The following is a 15,272-nucleotide window of genomic DNA, read 5'->3' as shown; positions in this document are numbered from 1 at the left end:
TGTAACTCAGTATACATGTCTCTTGCTACATTGTATACAATGTACTATAAATAAAACAGCATGCAAATTGACAGAGTCCCAATACAGCTTTCTGTTCTACTGATTTCTCTAAACAAATTGCACAGACCCAGATCTGCTGGCGCATTATGTGATTGCAGAACTGGGTCTCTGCAGTTTGCAGCTGGATTCGACTTATAACTTATATTTCATAAATGGAGTCTATGATCTTCAACCAGTGCAAATCTGACCAATTTTAAGTAGTCATTCAATTAATGACAAGGTTGTGACCCATGGTAGCAGAGTTGGCTGAGCATCAGACTCATAACTGAAGGGTTGCAGGTTTGATACTTGCACAGACCAGCCTGGGTTGACTGCTTTGGTTTGACCTTGGGAAAGGCACTTAGTTACAATATCCTCTGGTATAGTCAATAATGTGTTAAAAGTTTTGTTAATCCAACAAAACAAAAAAAGAATTTATTTTTCTATGTAATGACCATACATGGTTCATACAGCTTTACTCTACTTACTGCATGTATTTGTATTAAGAAAGTTTTTATTATACAAAAGTTTTTTAACATTTGATTAAAGCCCTTAATATATATCTTTTGATCGCTTGTGTCTGAGTGATACCCAACATCTACTTTCAATGCACTCTGACTATGTGGTGTCTATTTAGTGTAGTCATTGTCAAGGACATCTAGAGCATGGGATTCTGAAATGAAAATTACCCCTAAAGTCAGTAGATTTCTACTTATTTAGCAAGGTCTGATAGTAAGAGAGTTGGGGTAGCAAAAGTCACTATTAATGTCAAGTTAGACAGATCTTCACACCTTCTACAAAAGAAATGTTATGGCTATGGATTAGACTAAAGTGTAACCAATCCATTTGACCATTCTGATCACATGAACACCAGGACTGACCATATATACTTGCCTATAAGTCAAGTCAAACTGCAAACAACAAAGATCCTGATCTGCCACAGCATCATGCTCCTACAGATCAGTGTCTGTGCTGGTTGTTTTATGATTACCCCAAACGAACTGCACAGATCCAGATCTGTGGCAGCAGATGTAGGTCTATGCAGTTTGATGCTAGACTCATCTTCTAGGCTAGTACATGCGGTATATAAATATGTTTAGGGTGATCACCCAAATGATCCATACAATAAATATCTCAACTGACTTAAGAGTTTTTCAACCCCAGAAATTTAACTCGTGATCAGTTATCACTCAATTACACATCTATCGCTCAATTACACATCTTTCTGTCCTCAAGTGGCAGCTGAGAATTCCTGATTTTTTGGTGGCCCTGATCAACATTTGCAAAATTAAAGGGCTTTTCCTGGTTTAAACAAACATTTTCTTAAGCAGACTTTTCCCCCGATTTCCTGGTAGTGTGGGAACACTGTACCATTGTTGCATGTCATTTCATCCACCAAATTTTATCCTGTTTTATTTATTTATATATTTATTTATTTTAGAAAATACATAATAAAAAAACTCTTATTAAGTTTTAACATTTTAAATTCATTCAGATAAATTCAAGAAGTTTGGGGGAAAATTCATAAAGCTTTTCAGCAAATTTAAGGACTTTTCATGAATAAAATCAACATTTTAAAAGTTTTCAAGGCAACCCCTCTAATACAAGGTTATACGTGGATATAGATCAAAGAATGGTGCAAGAAAATGCACAATGACATAGTTTTGGATTTCCTGGACCCTGACCTATGCAAATAACATCAATTTTCAAAAAGTTAAATACTCCAACATTTCACAAGCAAACATTCCTAAACATATATATCAAGCATAATTGAGCCTGTTATCAAACATAGGATGTTATATCTGCTTTCATTGGGTATTGCATGGCAGCATTCAGGATTTTCACAAGAAATTCCTAGATATCTAGTCAATTTGCTTCCAAAAAAAGGCATGTCGTCATAAATTCCTCAGAATGTACCTAATTTCAAAATGGAAAATGTTCAGAATACTGAACCATATTATTTTAACTTTTAATCTTTCAACACAAGTCTGAACAGCTAAACAGAGAGCCAGTTCTCCAAAAATAGAGCTAAGGCAATGTGTTAAAGATGCATGCTCTTCTTTCCATGTAGGATGGAGAGATAGATAAACATTTTGTTTAATTTGCCTGCAGCTCACTGTTACAAATGCCACAGGTGAAAATTGACTAGTACACTCTCTTTTCACCTATTGGCCATCATTGATATGATTTCCTTTATATCAGTGAATATGCATAATATAAATATATCCTCCACAAGCCAATAAAATAAGCTCTTATTTATCAATGGAAGAGATCCCTAATCACGTGATAAATAACTGTGTTTGGAAGAGAAAATCTGATTGGATCACTCAATCAGCATTAAAATCATACTGGCTCAACATTCTGGGAAACATTTACTCAGGCTTGCAATGATTGGTTGAACAGGCTTATGCATATTCATGAGAAATGAGAAAATCTCATCACACGAGTCAACTGCAAATAGGACATTCAGACAAGTCTCACGAGTTAACCATACATTTCTCTATACTAAACTTTTTGAAGAAAATTGTGCCAGTGCAGTACAAGTCACAATGGATCTTTAGGACATCTGTATGTCTTAAGAAACTCCTACACTTTTGCTATGGGTCTCCATGTTTTTATTGTCTGTCTGGTGAAGTAGTCCAGACCCAAAGATAATGGCCTCTGCCAACAGGAGGTTAAGTTTTGTATTGAACTTCTTGTTACTAAATTTTCTTATTTTGCTACTGCAAAAGCAGTCATCTTATGAATGTATCTATTTTGGGGGGAGGGGTTGGTGATGAGTGGATGGAAATCCCATATCATTATACACATGTTATTTGAGGTTGGTGACAGGTGGGTGGAGATCCCATATAAATGTATGTGTTTATTTGTGGTTGGTGAGGTGAGAACCCATATGAGTGTGCATTACAGAATGACTCTAGATAATGTCAGAAATATCCAAAAAATGGAGGTCTCCAATCATTTGTACAAACCTTTTGATAATAGTCTCTTGGAAATGAGTCATCTTCTTTTGCCTGTACTCAGCATCATACTCTGTAAAATTGAAGATAGAAACAGAAAATTTAAACTCCACTCAAGCCACATCTGGCTGTAAAACCTGTCTATGAGTCAATGGGATAGAATAATATTAGCCATTCTGCAGAGGCTTTGTTGAATATGAAGACATCATCTTGAATCTCTGTGCATGTACTGGTATTAAAGACACATAGACATAGATATAAGGTACAGCAACTCCCTGATACTGCATTCCCTCAGTATAGTGTCCTTCATTATAACATGATTCCCTATAAGGCAGGTGTGCTGTGGTCATGGATCCATTTTGTTATGCAGTAGTAAAATGATATGTATAATATACCTCATTATAAGGTGGTTTCACTAAAAGGCAACATATGCCAATGCTCCCATGGGCAGCATTATAATGAGGGAGTGGTTCCCTATAAGATAATATACTCCAGTGCACCCATGAAGCACATTATGAGGGAATGGTTTCACTATAAGACAGTATACTCCAATTCTCCCATGAACAGCCTTATAATGAGGGATTAAAGTGATAATAACAAATAATTGGCATACAGAGCTGTTACACAGTATTTAGTTCATGAAAACTGCATTTCCTGCTTACTGCTACAAAATGATAAGGAACTTTACAATCCAATCGTAAGTTATGGTCAAAGAAACTGAAATGAAAATTATCATTATAAATTAACATCTGTAAGTTATATCCTAAATCCTGTTTTACTATTTAACTATAACCTGCCAGTCTGTGTCTATTTATCTATAAACTGTCAGTCTGTGTCAATTTATCTATATGTAACCTGCCAGTCTGTCTATTTATCTATTACCTGCCAGTTGGTGTTTATTTATATATTACCTGCCAGACTGAGTCTATTGATCTAACTACAGCCTGCCAGTGTGTGTCTATTTATCTATCTATAACCTGCCAGTCTGTGTCTATTTATCTATAACCTGCCAGTCTGTCTATTTATCTATAACCTGCCAGTCTGTGTCAATTTATCTATATGTAACCTGCCAGTCTGTCTATTTATCTATCTATAATCTGTCAGTCTGTGTCTATTTATGTATAGCCTGCCAGTTTGTGTCTATTTATCTATAACCTGCCAGTCTGTGTTCATTTATCCATCTATAAACTGGCAGTCTCTGTCTATTTATCTACCTGTAACCTGCCAGTCTATTTATCTATATATAACCTGCCAGTCTGTGTCTATTTATCTATTATCTGCCAGTTGGTGTTTATTTATCTATCTGTAACCTGCCAGTCCGTGTCTATTTATCTATTTATAACCTGTCAATCTGTGTCTATCCATATATGTACACACATACATGCAAATAAGATAAACACATTTACTTTCCAAAGGGTTGACAAGTGTTTCAATAAATGAGTACAGCTAGATGAAGTGACTGTATTCAGAACACAAGCATGGTTGGACAGTAAACTGTGCAAACTAATGACACAAAATTATATAAATGCATGACATCATAGAAGATCATTGTATAATTTTTTAAACTCAGTGTCTGAAATAAATTATATGACGCCATGCAATGTATAAATAGGCCTAGTTCCCAAAGCATCTGAATATGCATGCCGATCATATTAATAAAATATTTTAGCTTTCTAAGGATTTAAAAACATTCAAATGTTTGCTAACTTTGTAACTGCATGTATTACTGAAAAGTTATATGGGATGAGGACAACTAGAAACATGAAGTCTGAATGTATAGGGTTTAAGGACACATCAGCACAATCCTGGCTATATAGTGCTCATAAAGATTAGGTATTACAAATTAGCATATGAAACAAAGTTAAAAGCAAAAACAAAAAAGATCATTGGAATACAAAGTCACATTTTGATATAAATCACACTTTCAAAAACTCAAGAATTTCTCAGCAAGAATAGCATCATGGGATGCCTCTCAGGGCAACACGTCTCCATTTGCTTCTTATGCAAAATGCAGGAGAGTGCACTGGGCCTATTCTAAATCCTTGGCTAGGATGTGGGGCTGGGGCAGTTTTAATTACCACAGAAAAGTGGAGATCCCTTCTCATCAACTATGACATCACTTAAAAGTGGTACAAAGATTGGACCCCTAAGAGGGTCAGAATCTAGTGCAGTGGGCAGGGCAAAGGGGTCACAAGGGACTGGGACCAGATGCAATCCACAAGCTCCTGCCTTCCTGGCCCATCCAGTGATCTGAAAAAGATATGTAACATCATTCTTACATATAGAAAAAGCAGAGTTATTTGTTTTACTTGCCATGGTAACCCCGCTCCCAATTTTCATTAGCATATATATTCATGATTAAGTTGGGTCCAACTGCCAAAAAGACAAATCTTCCCACCACCCCATCACAACCCAGGGGACATAACACAAAATTGAGTACATACATTATGTGCCACCTCTGAATAAAAAATTTAAAAAAGTTAAAAATTTGGTTTTCATTTTTTTTTTTTTTACATGTGCCACTATAATATCAAATATTTGACTTCCAATCTCCTCCCATGGACCAAAGGGCTGGGGCACAAAAATCACACCACTCTTGTAAATGATTGCTACTTTTGTGAATTTGCACCCAGTGGGTTAAGAGATTAATAATAGATGGATGGAAAGACTGTAGTTTCAGGGTTCCCACACTTTTTACAACAAAAATTTCCATCTCTTTTCCAGGTGTTTCTTGGGTGAAATTTGATTTTTTTTTTCAAGGATCAGTTATCAACCTAACTGAATGGAATAAAAATCCTTTTTGTTCAGAAAACATACATCGTTATAATCAAAAGCTGTTTCTATTTTAAGACTTTCCCATAACATCTGAATTTAATAAACCATGCACCAAAACACTGGATGTATAACTAGAAAACACTATTGAAATTCACATAATTTGCATGTAACTCAATAATAAAAATGTTCACTTAAGTCTGTTTAACTGCATATTTAAGAAAGTCTAATAGCCAAGGGTTGTTTCATCCAATTTCATTTTAATCAGACATTTATCTATATTTAGTGCAGTCACTGTCGATGACACCCAGAACAATAGTATTCTGCATTGAAAATGACCCACAGTTTTTTTCGGATTTCTAATTACATGGAAGATTTTGCTATATAATATGGGCCATCTGGTGAACCCAGAATAAATGTTTAAATATCCCAATCAAATGTTAATAAATCTTGCTTGCCATATCATTTCCTTCATTCCATTCAACTCAGCATTGGTTTTAAGGGCATTTAATTATAATAAGTCAGGGTCCAAGCAAAATTACCTCTCTCTAGCCAGAATAAAGTGAAGTTGTCAAAACTATGAAGAGAGTGTACAAAATTAAAAATACTCACTTGGAACGGTTTTTGCACATTTTTATGTTCAATGATTAAAATGTTTACGAAAAACCATTTTAAGTTTATGAAAAATAGTAACTTTAGTTTTGTGTAACTTAAAATGGCAACCTTGAAAAAAGGTTACAGTATAAAATTGGTGACCATTTCCATACCAGAAGGCCCATTTTCATATGTCTGGATGATGAAATATTGGATACAATGATTATTTTTTACAAGTGATGGACCTAGATACATCCACTGAGTAACAATTTGCTTCAAAAATGGGATACACAATCCTATTTTTCACTTGTTTTAAATGGATTGTTTTTGAATTTTTGGCAGGAATTACATAGAAATTTCCAGTACTTATGGTCATCAAATTGGTACCGAAACTGACAACTGAATACAAAACTTCTTTTTCTACATTTTCACCTTTCTCTTTGAAGGAAAAATTAACAAAAAGTTGATGTTGTACTTCTGATTTAAAATACATTGTACTGAAATAAAAGAGGGTGGGGGAATGTCTTGAAATCAATGCAAGGCAAAGTGAACTTTGCTTTGGCTGACCTGCTTAAGTGTAATGATAGACTCTATTTCACCCAAATCATCACCTAGTTTAGACCCTATAAGTACCATCTGGACTCTCTTATAAGTCAAGTCAAACTGCAAACAACAAAGATCCTGATGTGCCATAGCATTGTGCACAGGCAGATCATGGTCTATGCTCTACATTCTACTGATTACTCCTAACAACTTAAACAGACCCAGATCTGCCAGTGCATTATGTGATAGCAGATCTGAGTCTGTGCAGTTTTGCAGTTAGTCTCGACTTACAAGCAAGTACATATGGTATTCAGATTCTCCAATATATGCACAATGATGAAAAGCTGACCAATGAGGAGACAGATCCTCCATTTTCATACCAATGGATGTTCCTTCCTTAATTACAAATTTTTTAAAACCAAATCATGTTTTTTCATGACATTCATTTTCATGCCTTTTATACTGAAAAGGAAATACAGTCTTTAATAGTGTTCAGTATTTTACTTGCAGGTCACAGTGACCTTTTTCTTGCATGGGTGTGGTACTAAGAGATGTACTAAAGTTCTTCTTGCCTATCTTAATTCACCCGCTTCTGACCATCTGTCAATTTCTTATTGTGAGGCATCATATTTTTTTACATCACCAGAGATGTCTAAAAATAGCACTTGCTACAAATTAACAACTTCTTATTACAGTTAATATGTTCTATAGAGCACTCTGGTAAAATCAAGCTAATAAAATAACTCTTATCCCTGAAGTGATCATCGGTATGATATTTTACTAAAAGTCTGGCTTTTCTTACTAGTGGCTACTCTCTTCTAACCTGGTCTGTACTTCTGTGATGATGGTGTAGCATTCATCAAGATGCATCCACACTCCAAGTTTTATGATTCTGGGTATAAAAAAGTGTGTATACAGGATAAAAAAATCTGTGGTCATCAGCTAAATGCTTAGATAATTAACCTTAAATGTGAAATAAAAGTCACAGTAACCTTCTTTATTGTAAGAATGTGGCAATAATAGAGATGCATACAATCATCTAGTTTGATGATTCTAGCATGTGCTTGAGACTGAATCCAAATCAGTGAAGCATGAAATTTAGTCACAGTGATCTACTTTTGTTATGAGGGAATAGTACTTGCAAAGCTGCATACCCTCACTAACTTTGAATAATCTAGGTTCTGATGCTTGTTTTTGTTGGCTTTAATAAGCACATAATGGGCAACATCATGCTTAAAAATGCTGAGACGCTCCCAGGATTTTATCATTAGGGGAGATTTCCCCCTCTTGTCACAAAAGTAAGGTGGGGGGGCAGAGTAGAACAAAAATGATGGGAAGAGGAGATTGACACAGTTCAATATTTACATAACACTTTGATATCCATCTCTTTCTTAATGGTTCACTCTGCATGATCTCTACTGAAATCAAAATCTTTAAAAGATGCTGCCTCCAGCTGTATAATCTGTTCATTGTTTCTCTGCTTAATCTGTTCCTTGATCTGCACATGAATACTGTTTCGTACTGAGAACCCCCTTTCACAGCTCACAGGTATTGCCTTTTGGATAATTCTGACCCAAAATTAGATTTTTCACTAACATAAGCTCTGCCAAAGTTGAACTTCCTTGAATCAGCACTCTACTTATTGGTACTACACAGCCAGATTTACTATTCCATGCTGCTGTATTAAGATTTCGAGTCCATTAATGCCATAGTCTACTTGTTCAAACTGATATTTTGATCAAACAAATATCTTTACTTTTTAAATTCATTTCTAGATTCTTATTTATTTGATTAATCATAACCTTTACACTAGGCCTATATAGTTTTGTAGCATATGATCCCACAAGACTAAACTGTAATGAGAAAAGAAATAAAGTGCACACTACTTTTAAATTGTCTGTATTTTAATTTGGTTTGTTTGTCGCCCTATTCTACATTTAATTTTGAAATACTGCTGAAATAAGGGGTTAACCAGCATGCTGTCTGTTTTTGTCTATCAAGCATGTACAGATTCTATTTAACACCATTTTTGGGGTTCAGAAACACTTACTGGCATGTCCATTAACACTTTCCCAGCTCCCATAATCTGTTATACATCCTAACTTTAAAATAAAATTGCTTTCATCGCAATGGTTATCCAGTATTTGCCAAACTAAATCATCACCTAAAGATGAACAATGCTGGGACAGTCCTTTTTGGTCTTCTAGACAACATGTATTATAAATGCACATTTGTAAAACTTCCTTGATGCAAGGTTCTAACTTTGACACAATGCTTGTTACAGGGCCCAATGTGCTAAAATCAAATTAAGTCTGACAACCATTCATGCCAAGCTGAAGCTTTTGTTGTTGTTGTAGGGTATAATGCCATTTTTCAGCACACGATAGGCTATACATGGTGGCCAGTATTAATAGTGGAGAAAGAACCCGGAAAATCCCGGAAAGAACCACTGACCCACAAGAAGCTACTGGCAAGCTTTCTCACATACCCACATTAGCCTAATCCGAGACTCGAACCCACAAAGACAGAGGTGAGATGGCAGTGATCTGTAACAGAAAGCGCTTTAGACCACTTGGCCACTCAGGGCCCCCCAAGATGAAGCAGCCAGATGTGTAAACAGGATTTTTTAAAATACATGTTGTGACAAGCAATACTATATTTTGACCATTTCTACAAGCACTTTAAGGGTGAATAAATGAATAAAGTTGTATATTGCACAGAATTCATTTTCATATGCTAAATTGGTAATTAATTTGCTGGCATTCTCACGCATCACTGCTGTCCATGTGTGCGAATTGGCAAAAATTGTGCGCGAACCACATGATCGTGCAATGATAGCATCTCTGGATATGGGTATGTGTGCGTGATTTGGATTTTTTTCACACAGCTTTAACGATTTTTCAATTATATCGCTATGATGTCTGCAGCGTGGCAGTTTATAGTAATGACTAGCACTAAGCATCATGCCACAGACATGTAGCATCATGTCCCACCCAGTCACATTATCCTGGCACCAGGTGGATCAGTCCTAACACTAACCTCTTAATGCTGCATGCACAGCGATGCTGTTTTCAGTGCCATTTTTTAAGTCTTTGGTATGACTCAGCTGGGGTTCGAACCCATACTTCTCACATCCGAGGCCGATTCTCTAACCACTTAGGCCACCAGAGTGGTCACTAAGAAATGGGAGCTAAGCAGCCAACCAGTCAAACCTGTAACCCATGGATTAGGAGTCGGCTGCTCTAACAATCCAGCTCCCCTATGAAAACACATGCACATGTGCATACACACAAACACACACACACTGGGTGTAACTCTAAACGAGATGTATTGAATGATCTAGTCTGAAGATTCCACCATGAACAAAACTTGAGCTTAAAACATAATATTTAATCAATGTCAGTGAAGCATGAAATATGGATCACTGTGACCAATGTTGTAGCCATTGTTGTTTTGGGTTTAATACCATTTCTCAGTGCAAGACAGGCATTACATGGCAGACAGTATAACTGTGGAGGATGATCCTTGGGAAAACCCCAGTAAGAATCACCAACCAACTTACTTTGTGATGAGGGTGTAGTAATTGTGAAGATGCATTCACTCACCAAGTTTCATTAATCTTAGTATAACCGCATACTTGTACATTGCAAAAAACTTGCTTGATCATCAGCTAAAATGCAAAAACTTAAACTTCACCAGTAAAAAGTAAAATTGTAGGTTGCTGTAACCTTCTCATGGGGTGAGGGTATGGTACTAATAATACAAATGCATATAATAATAATAATAATAATAATAATGAGGACTTTGTATAGCGCCTAATCTTTAGAAGCTCTAAGTGCTTTACAACATTAGACAACATCTATAAGATAAGAAACATAATAATATTATTACAAAAACAAACAACATGAAATTAGAAAAACATTAAAAATAAATAAACATGCTGAGAATATTTCAAGTAGGAAACATTATTAGGTCTTTAAGTTTGTTCTTGCAGTCGAAATAAGTGAGTTTTGAGAGCACTCTTGAATGTGATCACTGTGTCTTTGTGTCTAAGTTCAGTGGGCAATTCATTCCACATTGCTGGGCCCTGGTATGCAAAAGAATGCTGTCCATATGACTTGTTTTCATAGTGGGAATAATGAGTATACAATTGTCAGAAGAGGAGCATAAGTATCTTGCTGGTGTGTACACATAGGTGAGGTCAGATAGGTATGCTGGACTGGAGTCCAACAGTGAAATGTAGCACAGAGAACAAATTTTGTGTTTGATTCTGGATCGAATGGATAGCCAGTGTAGGGTACAGAGCAGTGGGAAGGTGTGCTCTGGTCGTGGTACTCAAGTATGATCCGAGCAGCTGTGTTCTGAACTTTTTAAAGTTTCAGGAGTAGATATTGAGATGAACCAGACAGAATTGAGTTACAATAGTCCAGTCTTGAAAGTACTAATGAACACACAAGTGTTTAAGTGGCATCAACTGAAAGATATTTGCGAATTGAGCTGATGCGTCTCAGCTCAAGATATGCAGCCTTGCATATGTTCATGACATGTTGGTGCAATGTGAGAGTACTGTCCAGAGTAACACCTAGGTTTCATACTGATTGTGTGAATTTAATGTTGGCGTTGCTGATATTTATTGTTTGAGTTAAAGGATGTGAATGAGAAAGTCTTTGTGTTGTGATCAGAATGGCCTCAGTTTTATCATCATTCATATGCAGCTTGTTACAAGTCATCCATGATTTCACATCAGAAATGCACCTATCTACACCTTGGATGGTAGCATCAACTTCAGTTGGGTGGCTAGATTTGTATATTTGGGTGTCATCAGCATACAACTGGTGAGACGCTGGATGATGATCTATGACACTTGAGAGCGACTGAGTGTACAGAATGAAGAGAACAGGTCCAAGAACAGACCCCTGTGGAACACCACAACATAGATCAACTGGGCTGGAGTGTATTCCATTTGCAGATACAATTTGTGTCCTGTTGACCAAGTAGGACTTGAACCACAGTAAGGCTGTATCATGAATGCCAAATACATGCTGGAGATGGTGAAGTAATATATCATGGTCTATTGTGTCAAATGCTGCAGACAAATCAAGAAAGGTAAGAACTGTAATCTTTCCGCTATCCAACGCAGAGAAGATGTCATTAACTACTTTTAGAAGAGTAGTTTCAGTACTGTGGCATATAAACATCTAGTCTGATGAATGTAACACGAGTAGAGCTTGACGGTGTGATATTCATCAAGATCCATCCTCTTGCCAAGTTTCATGATTTTAGGAATAACAATAGAGTGTATAAAATACATAAACTAAATGCAAAAACTCCCATTACTTTCCTTTCCAGGAGTTATAAAACCCACTCACAACTGCTGCCTAGGACATAGAAAAGAGAATGACTAAGATGCAGTGAGGCTTTACATATGTAAATGCCTTTACCTGTGCAAATTCCAATGCCAAAACAAATGGTGGGAGTAATACAAAAGCTCTCCTACTTCAGACAGGTAAGCTAAAACTCCAGATAACCACCTCTGTAATGGTCTCCATAGTGTAGCAACCTAATTTACTATGGTAATGTAATGTCTCAAAATCTCACTTGTTTTCCCAAAAATAATTTAAAATGTTTCAAATCATCTACTGTCCAAATTATTTTGTGATGGAGAGCTCTAATCTGTATACATATCATTTTCAACAAATAGTACTTGCCAATTATATTTAAAAATTGTTTCCTTTCTTATTAAGAAGGTTGTTCATGTACATGTCTTTATGATGGAAGTACATAAACAGCATTTCTATGTACAAAAATATAACCGTTTACTCACCAGATCACCAAGAATAGGTCCAGTAGACACCATCCACTGCACCTGTAATTCAAACGCACACTTTGGGCTGTAGTAGGCATGGTATCTGGCTGTTGCCCATTCTGGCCTATCACTTCTTCCATTGGCATCTGTGTCCACATTTACATACTTGTGAAGTAGGGTGGCTGAAATCATTTGCAACAAATAAATAAATGCCCATTTCAATGCAAAAGATACTTGCTACTCAATAGATGAAAACAAATGACTGCCAAAATATTAAGTTTTTCAAAAACATTAGGTCCATCCAACAGTTTGCCTTGGCCAAATTTTGCATCAGAAAATATCCAAATTCACACTTTACATTGCAAAAACAAGCAACTAGAGTCATTTCCATGACAAATCACCACATGTTTTATCTTGAAGGGATGTCTATAGTATCCAGAAAATTTTTATGCCAGGGAGGCAACTCATATTTACCTAAATTATTATATCCTAGAGTAGTTATCTATCTTAGATGTACAAATGTATAATGAATAGCAATATCTCTGGGAAAATGTTCTCTAAATCTAATCTTACATAAATATCATTTCAATCTCCAAGTGGACATGACTTCACTCATCATCCTAAAGATGCTTAAATGTGGTACAATATAGCATTCTCAACTGCTTCAGTGACTGAGTTTAAGGACCTCATAAAATGCAAAAAGAACTCTAGCAAGCTGCAACATTGCCTGTAAAATCAATATCTTGAACCAGAGCTTGTATTTTTGTGAAATTTTCCATCAATCTAGTGTGAAATTGTAGCAGGATACAGTTCTACTACAGTGTCCTTGGCATTTTTTTTCTTTCTCTGAACCCAAGAATCAACAGGTAGGTGCCTTGAATTATAAATGTAGACTATGTATAAAGTTTGATGCAAACTTGATTCAGCAAAATTGATAACGTTATCAAGCTGATGTTCTACAAATTAAATTATCAAATCCAGTGACCTTGACCTCTTACATTTGTCTCAGAATCAACTGGAGTAGCCCTTCCCAAATTAGTATACCTGTGAAGTGTGATCGAAATTAAGTCAAGGAATAACACAAAAGAATATGTCAATAGTAGCTCTGTTAACCTTGACCATGGTAATAGAAGCCCTTTATCAACAGACTTCTTCATCTTCACATGAATAGGGCACATATGAGATCTGATAAGATACCCCCCCCCCAAATAAAAATTAAAATATCCTCAATTATCCATGGACAATAAAAATTTTTGGTTAATTTTTGTTCATGTTCTCTTGCTGAATTTTTGAGGCCAAGGCAAACCCACAATACATGAAAAGCTTAGCAGTCTATGAAATCCACTTTAACATCTTAATACACATACTCAACACAAAACTACATAGAACACAGATCCAGATAAATAATAATATAATCTGCTAACAGATCAGAGTTTATGCTGTTGTTCTACTTACATACAATGTCAAATGAACAGCACAGACCCTGTTAATGTATTGGGTGATGCCAAATCTGGCCTCGAGAGCATAAAACTCAAAGCTGGAGTTGTGATCCAATTTCCAATATAAGCCAATCAGAAATGACCTTTCAAACGTGACATCATTTGTGATTGGTTGAAACAATATCTCAAGTTCAAACCAAGCCTGAGACTTTTATTTTCATACCTGGATATATGCTGTACCGAGTTAGCTGCTTCATATCCAAAGATGAATAAAGCGCATTAAGCAATAATTCAAGCAAATGGCAAATTAAACACTTAAATAAATGTTTAGTTTAGTTTTGCTGGATTTAATGCCATTTTTCTGCATAAATTTAAGCTTGAAAGTGCACAGAGTACCAAAACTAGGTAAATTAATTACAAGGAATAATAGTTACTCATTTTTTTCTGATATGTTATTTTCACAATGCTTCACTCATTTAAATTTATCCACCCAGGCACTGTTGGGACTTCTAAACTAAAACAATTTCTTTCTTCAAGGGTGTATTTTCTTTCAAATCTGTTAGCATATATTTCAACATGGTACCAAAATTATTATATTCCCAAACAGTTCAAGAACTGTTTCATACAAGAAGACAGCAACCTGCTACACATGACACGTTAATCAATACTGAAATACTGATGAGCAAAACAATGTATTTGTGTACAATATATGCATCAGCACACATTGCATGCCATGATTTGATTGAATGTTAGGTTAATAACTTGACTGATGGATTATGATAGTTGTAAACAGTCCTAAACAGCCAACTGAATATTGTTTTAGCTGGAAATACCTATGCTTGGCAGATGATGTTTTAACTTAAAAAACCTATGCTCAGCAGATTTTTGATTTTTGTGAGCTTCTGTTGCCAAATCGGTAAATTAAATGACTGGAGCCAAATTCAAAGGACTATCAGACAATCTGGGAGACTTGACATGTATGCCCTTAAATCAATATGTGGTATGAGATGATGTAGGTAATATAATACTTATTTCTTTGAAATTGCTTTGGAAAATATTGCATATACAGTCAAGATAAAACAGAACTTATTTTTTCTGTAATTTTCTTTAAGATTTAAC

At 35.7% G+C, this 15,272-nt stretch overlaps 1 protein-coding gene across 3 annotated transcripts in view; it reads right to left on the bottom strand.

Annotated features, from left to right (window-relative positions):
• The window catches only part of LOC149785046 (GATOR complex protein Iml1-like), a 219,312-nt gene that overhangs the window by 6,156 nt on the left and 197,884 nt on the right, over positions 1-15,272 (bottom strand). For all 3 annotated transcript variants that reach the window (XM_089978764.1, XM_089978765.1, XM_089978767.1), the window contains 3 exons: positions 12,733-12,896; positions 5,078-5,249; positions 3,012-3,072 (listed from right to left, as the gene is read on the bottom strand). In XM_089978764.1, coding sequence (XP_089834890.1) covers positions 3,012-3,072; positions 5,078-5,249; positions 12,733-12,896 — 397 coding nt within the window. The remainder of the gene's footprint in view (positions 1-3,011; positions 3,073-5,077; positions 5,250-12,732; positions 12,897-15,272) is intronic.

Source organism: Sinohyriopsis cumingii, chromosome 13, assembly GCF_028554795.1.
Source record: "Sinohyriopsis cumingii isolate HCF-2022 chromosome 13, ASM2855479v2, whole genome shotgun sequence".
Classification (NCBI taxonomy): Eukaryota; Metazoa; Mollusca; class Bivalvia; order Unionida; family Unionidae; genus Sinohyriopsis; species Sinohyriopsis cumingii.
This window is presented reverse-complemented; position numbering and strand designations above follow the sequence as displayed.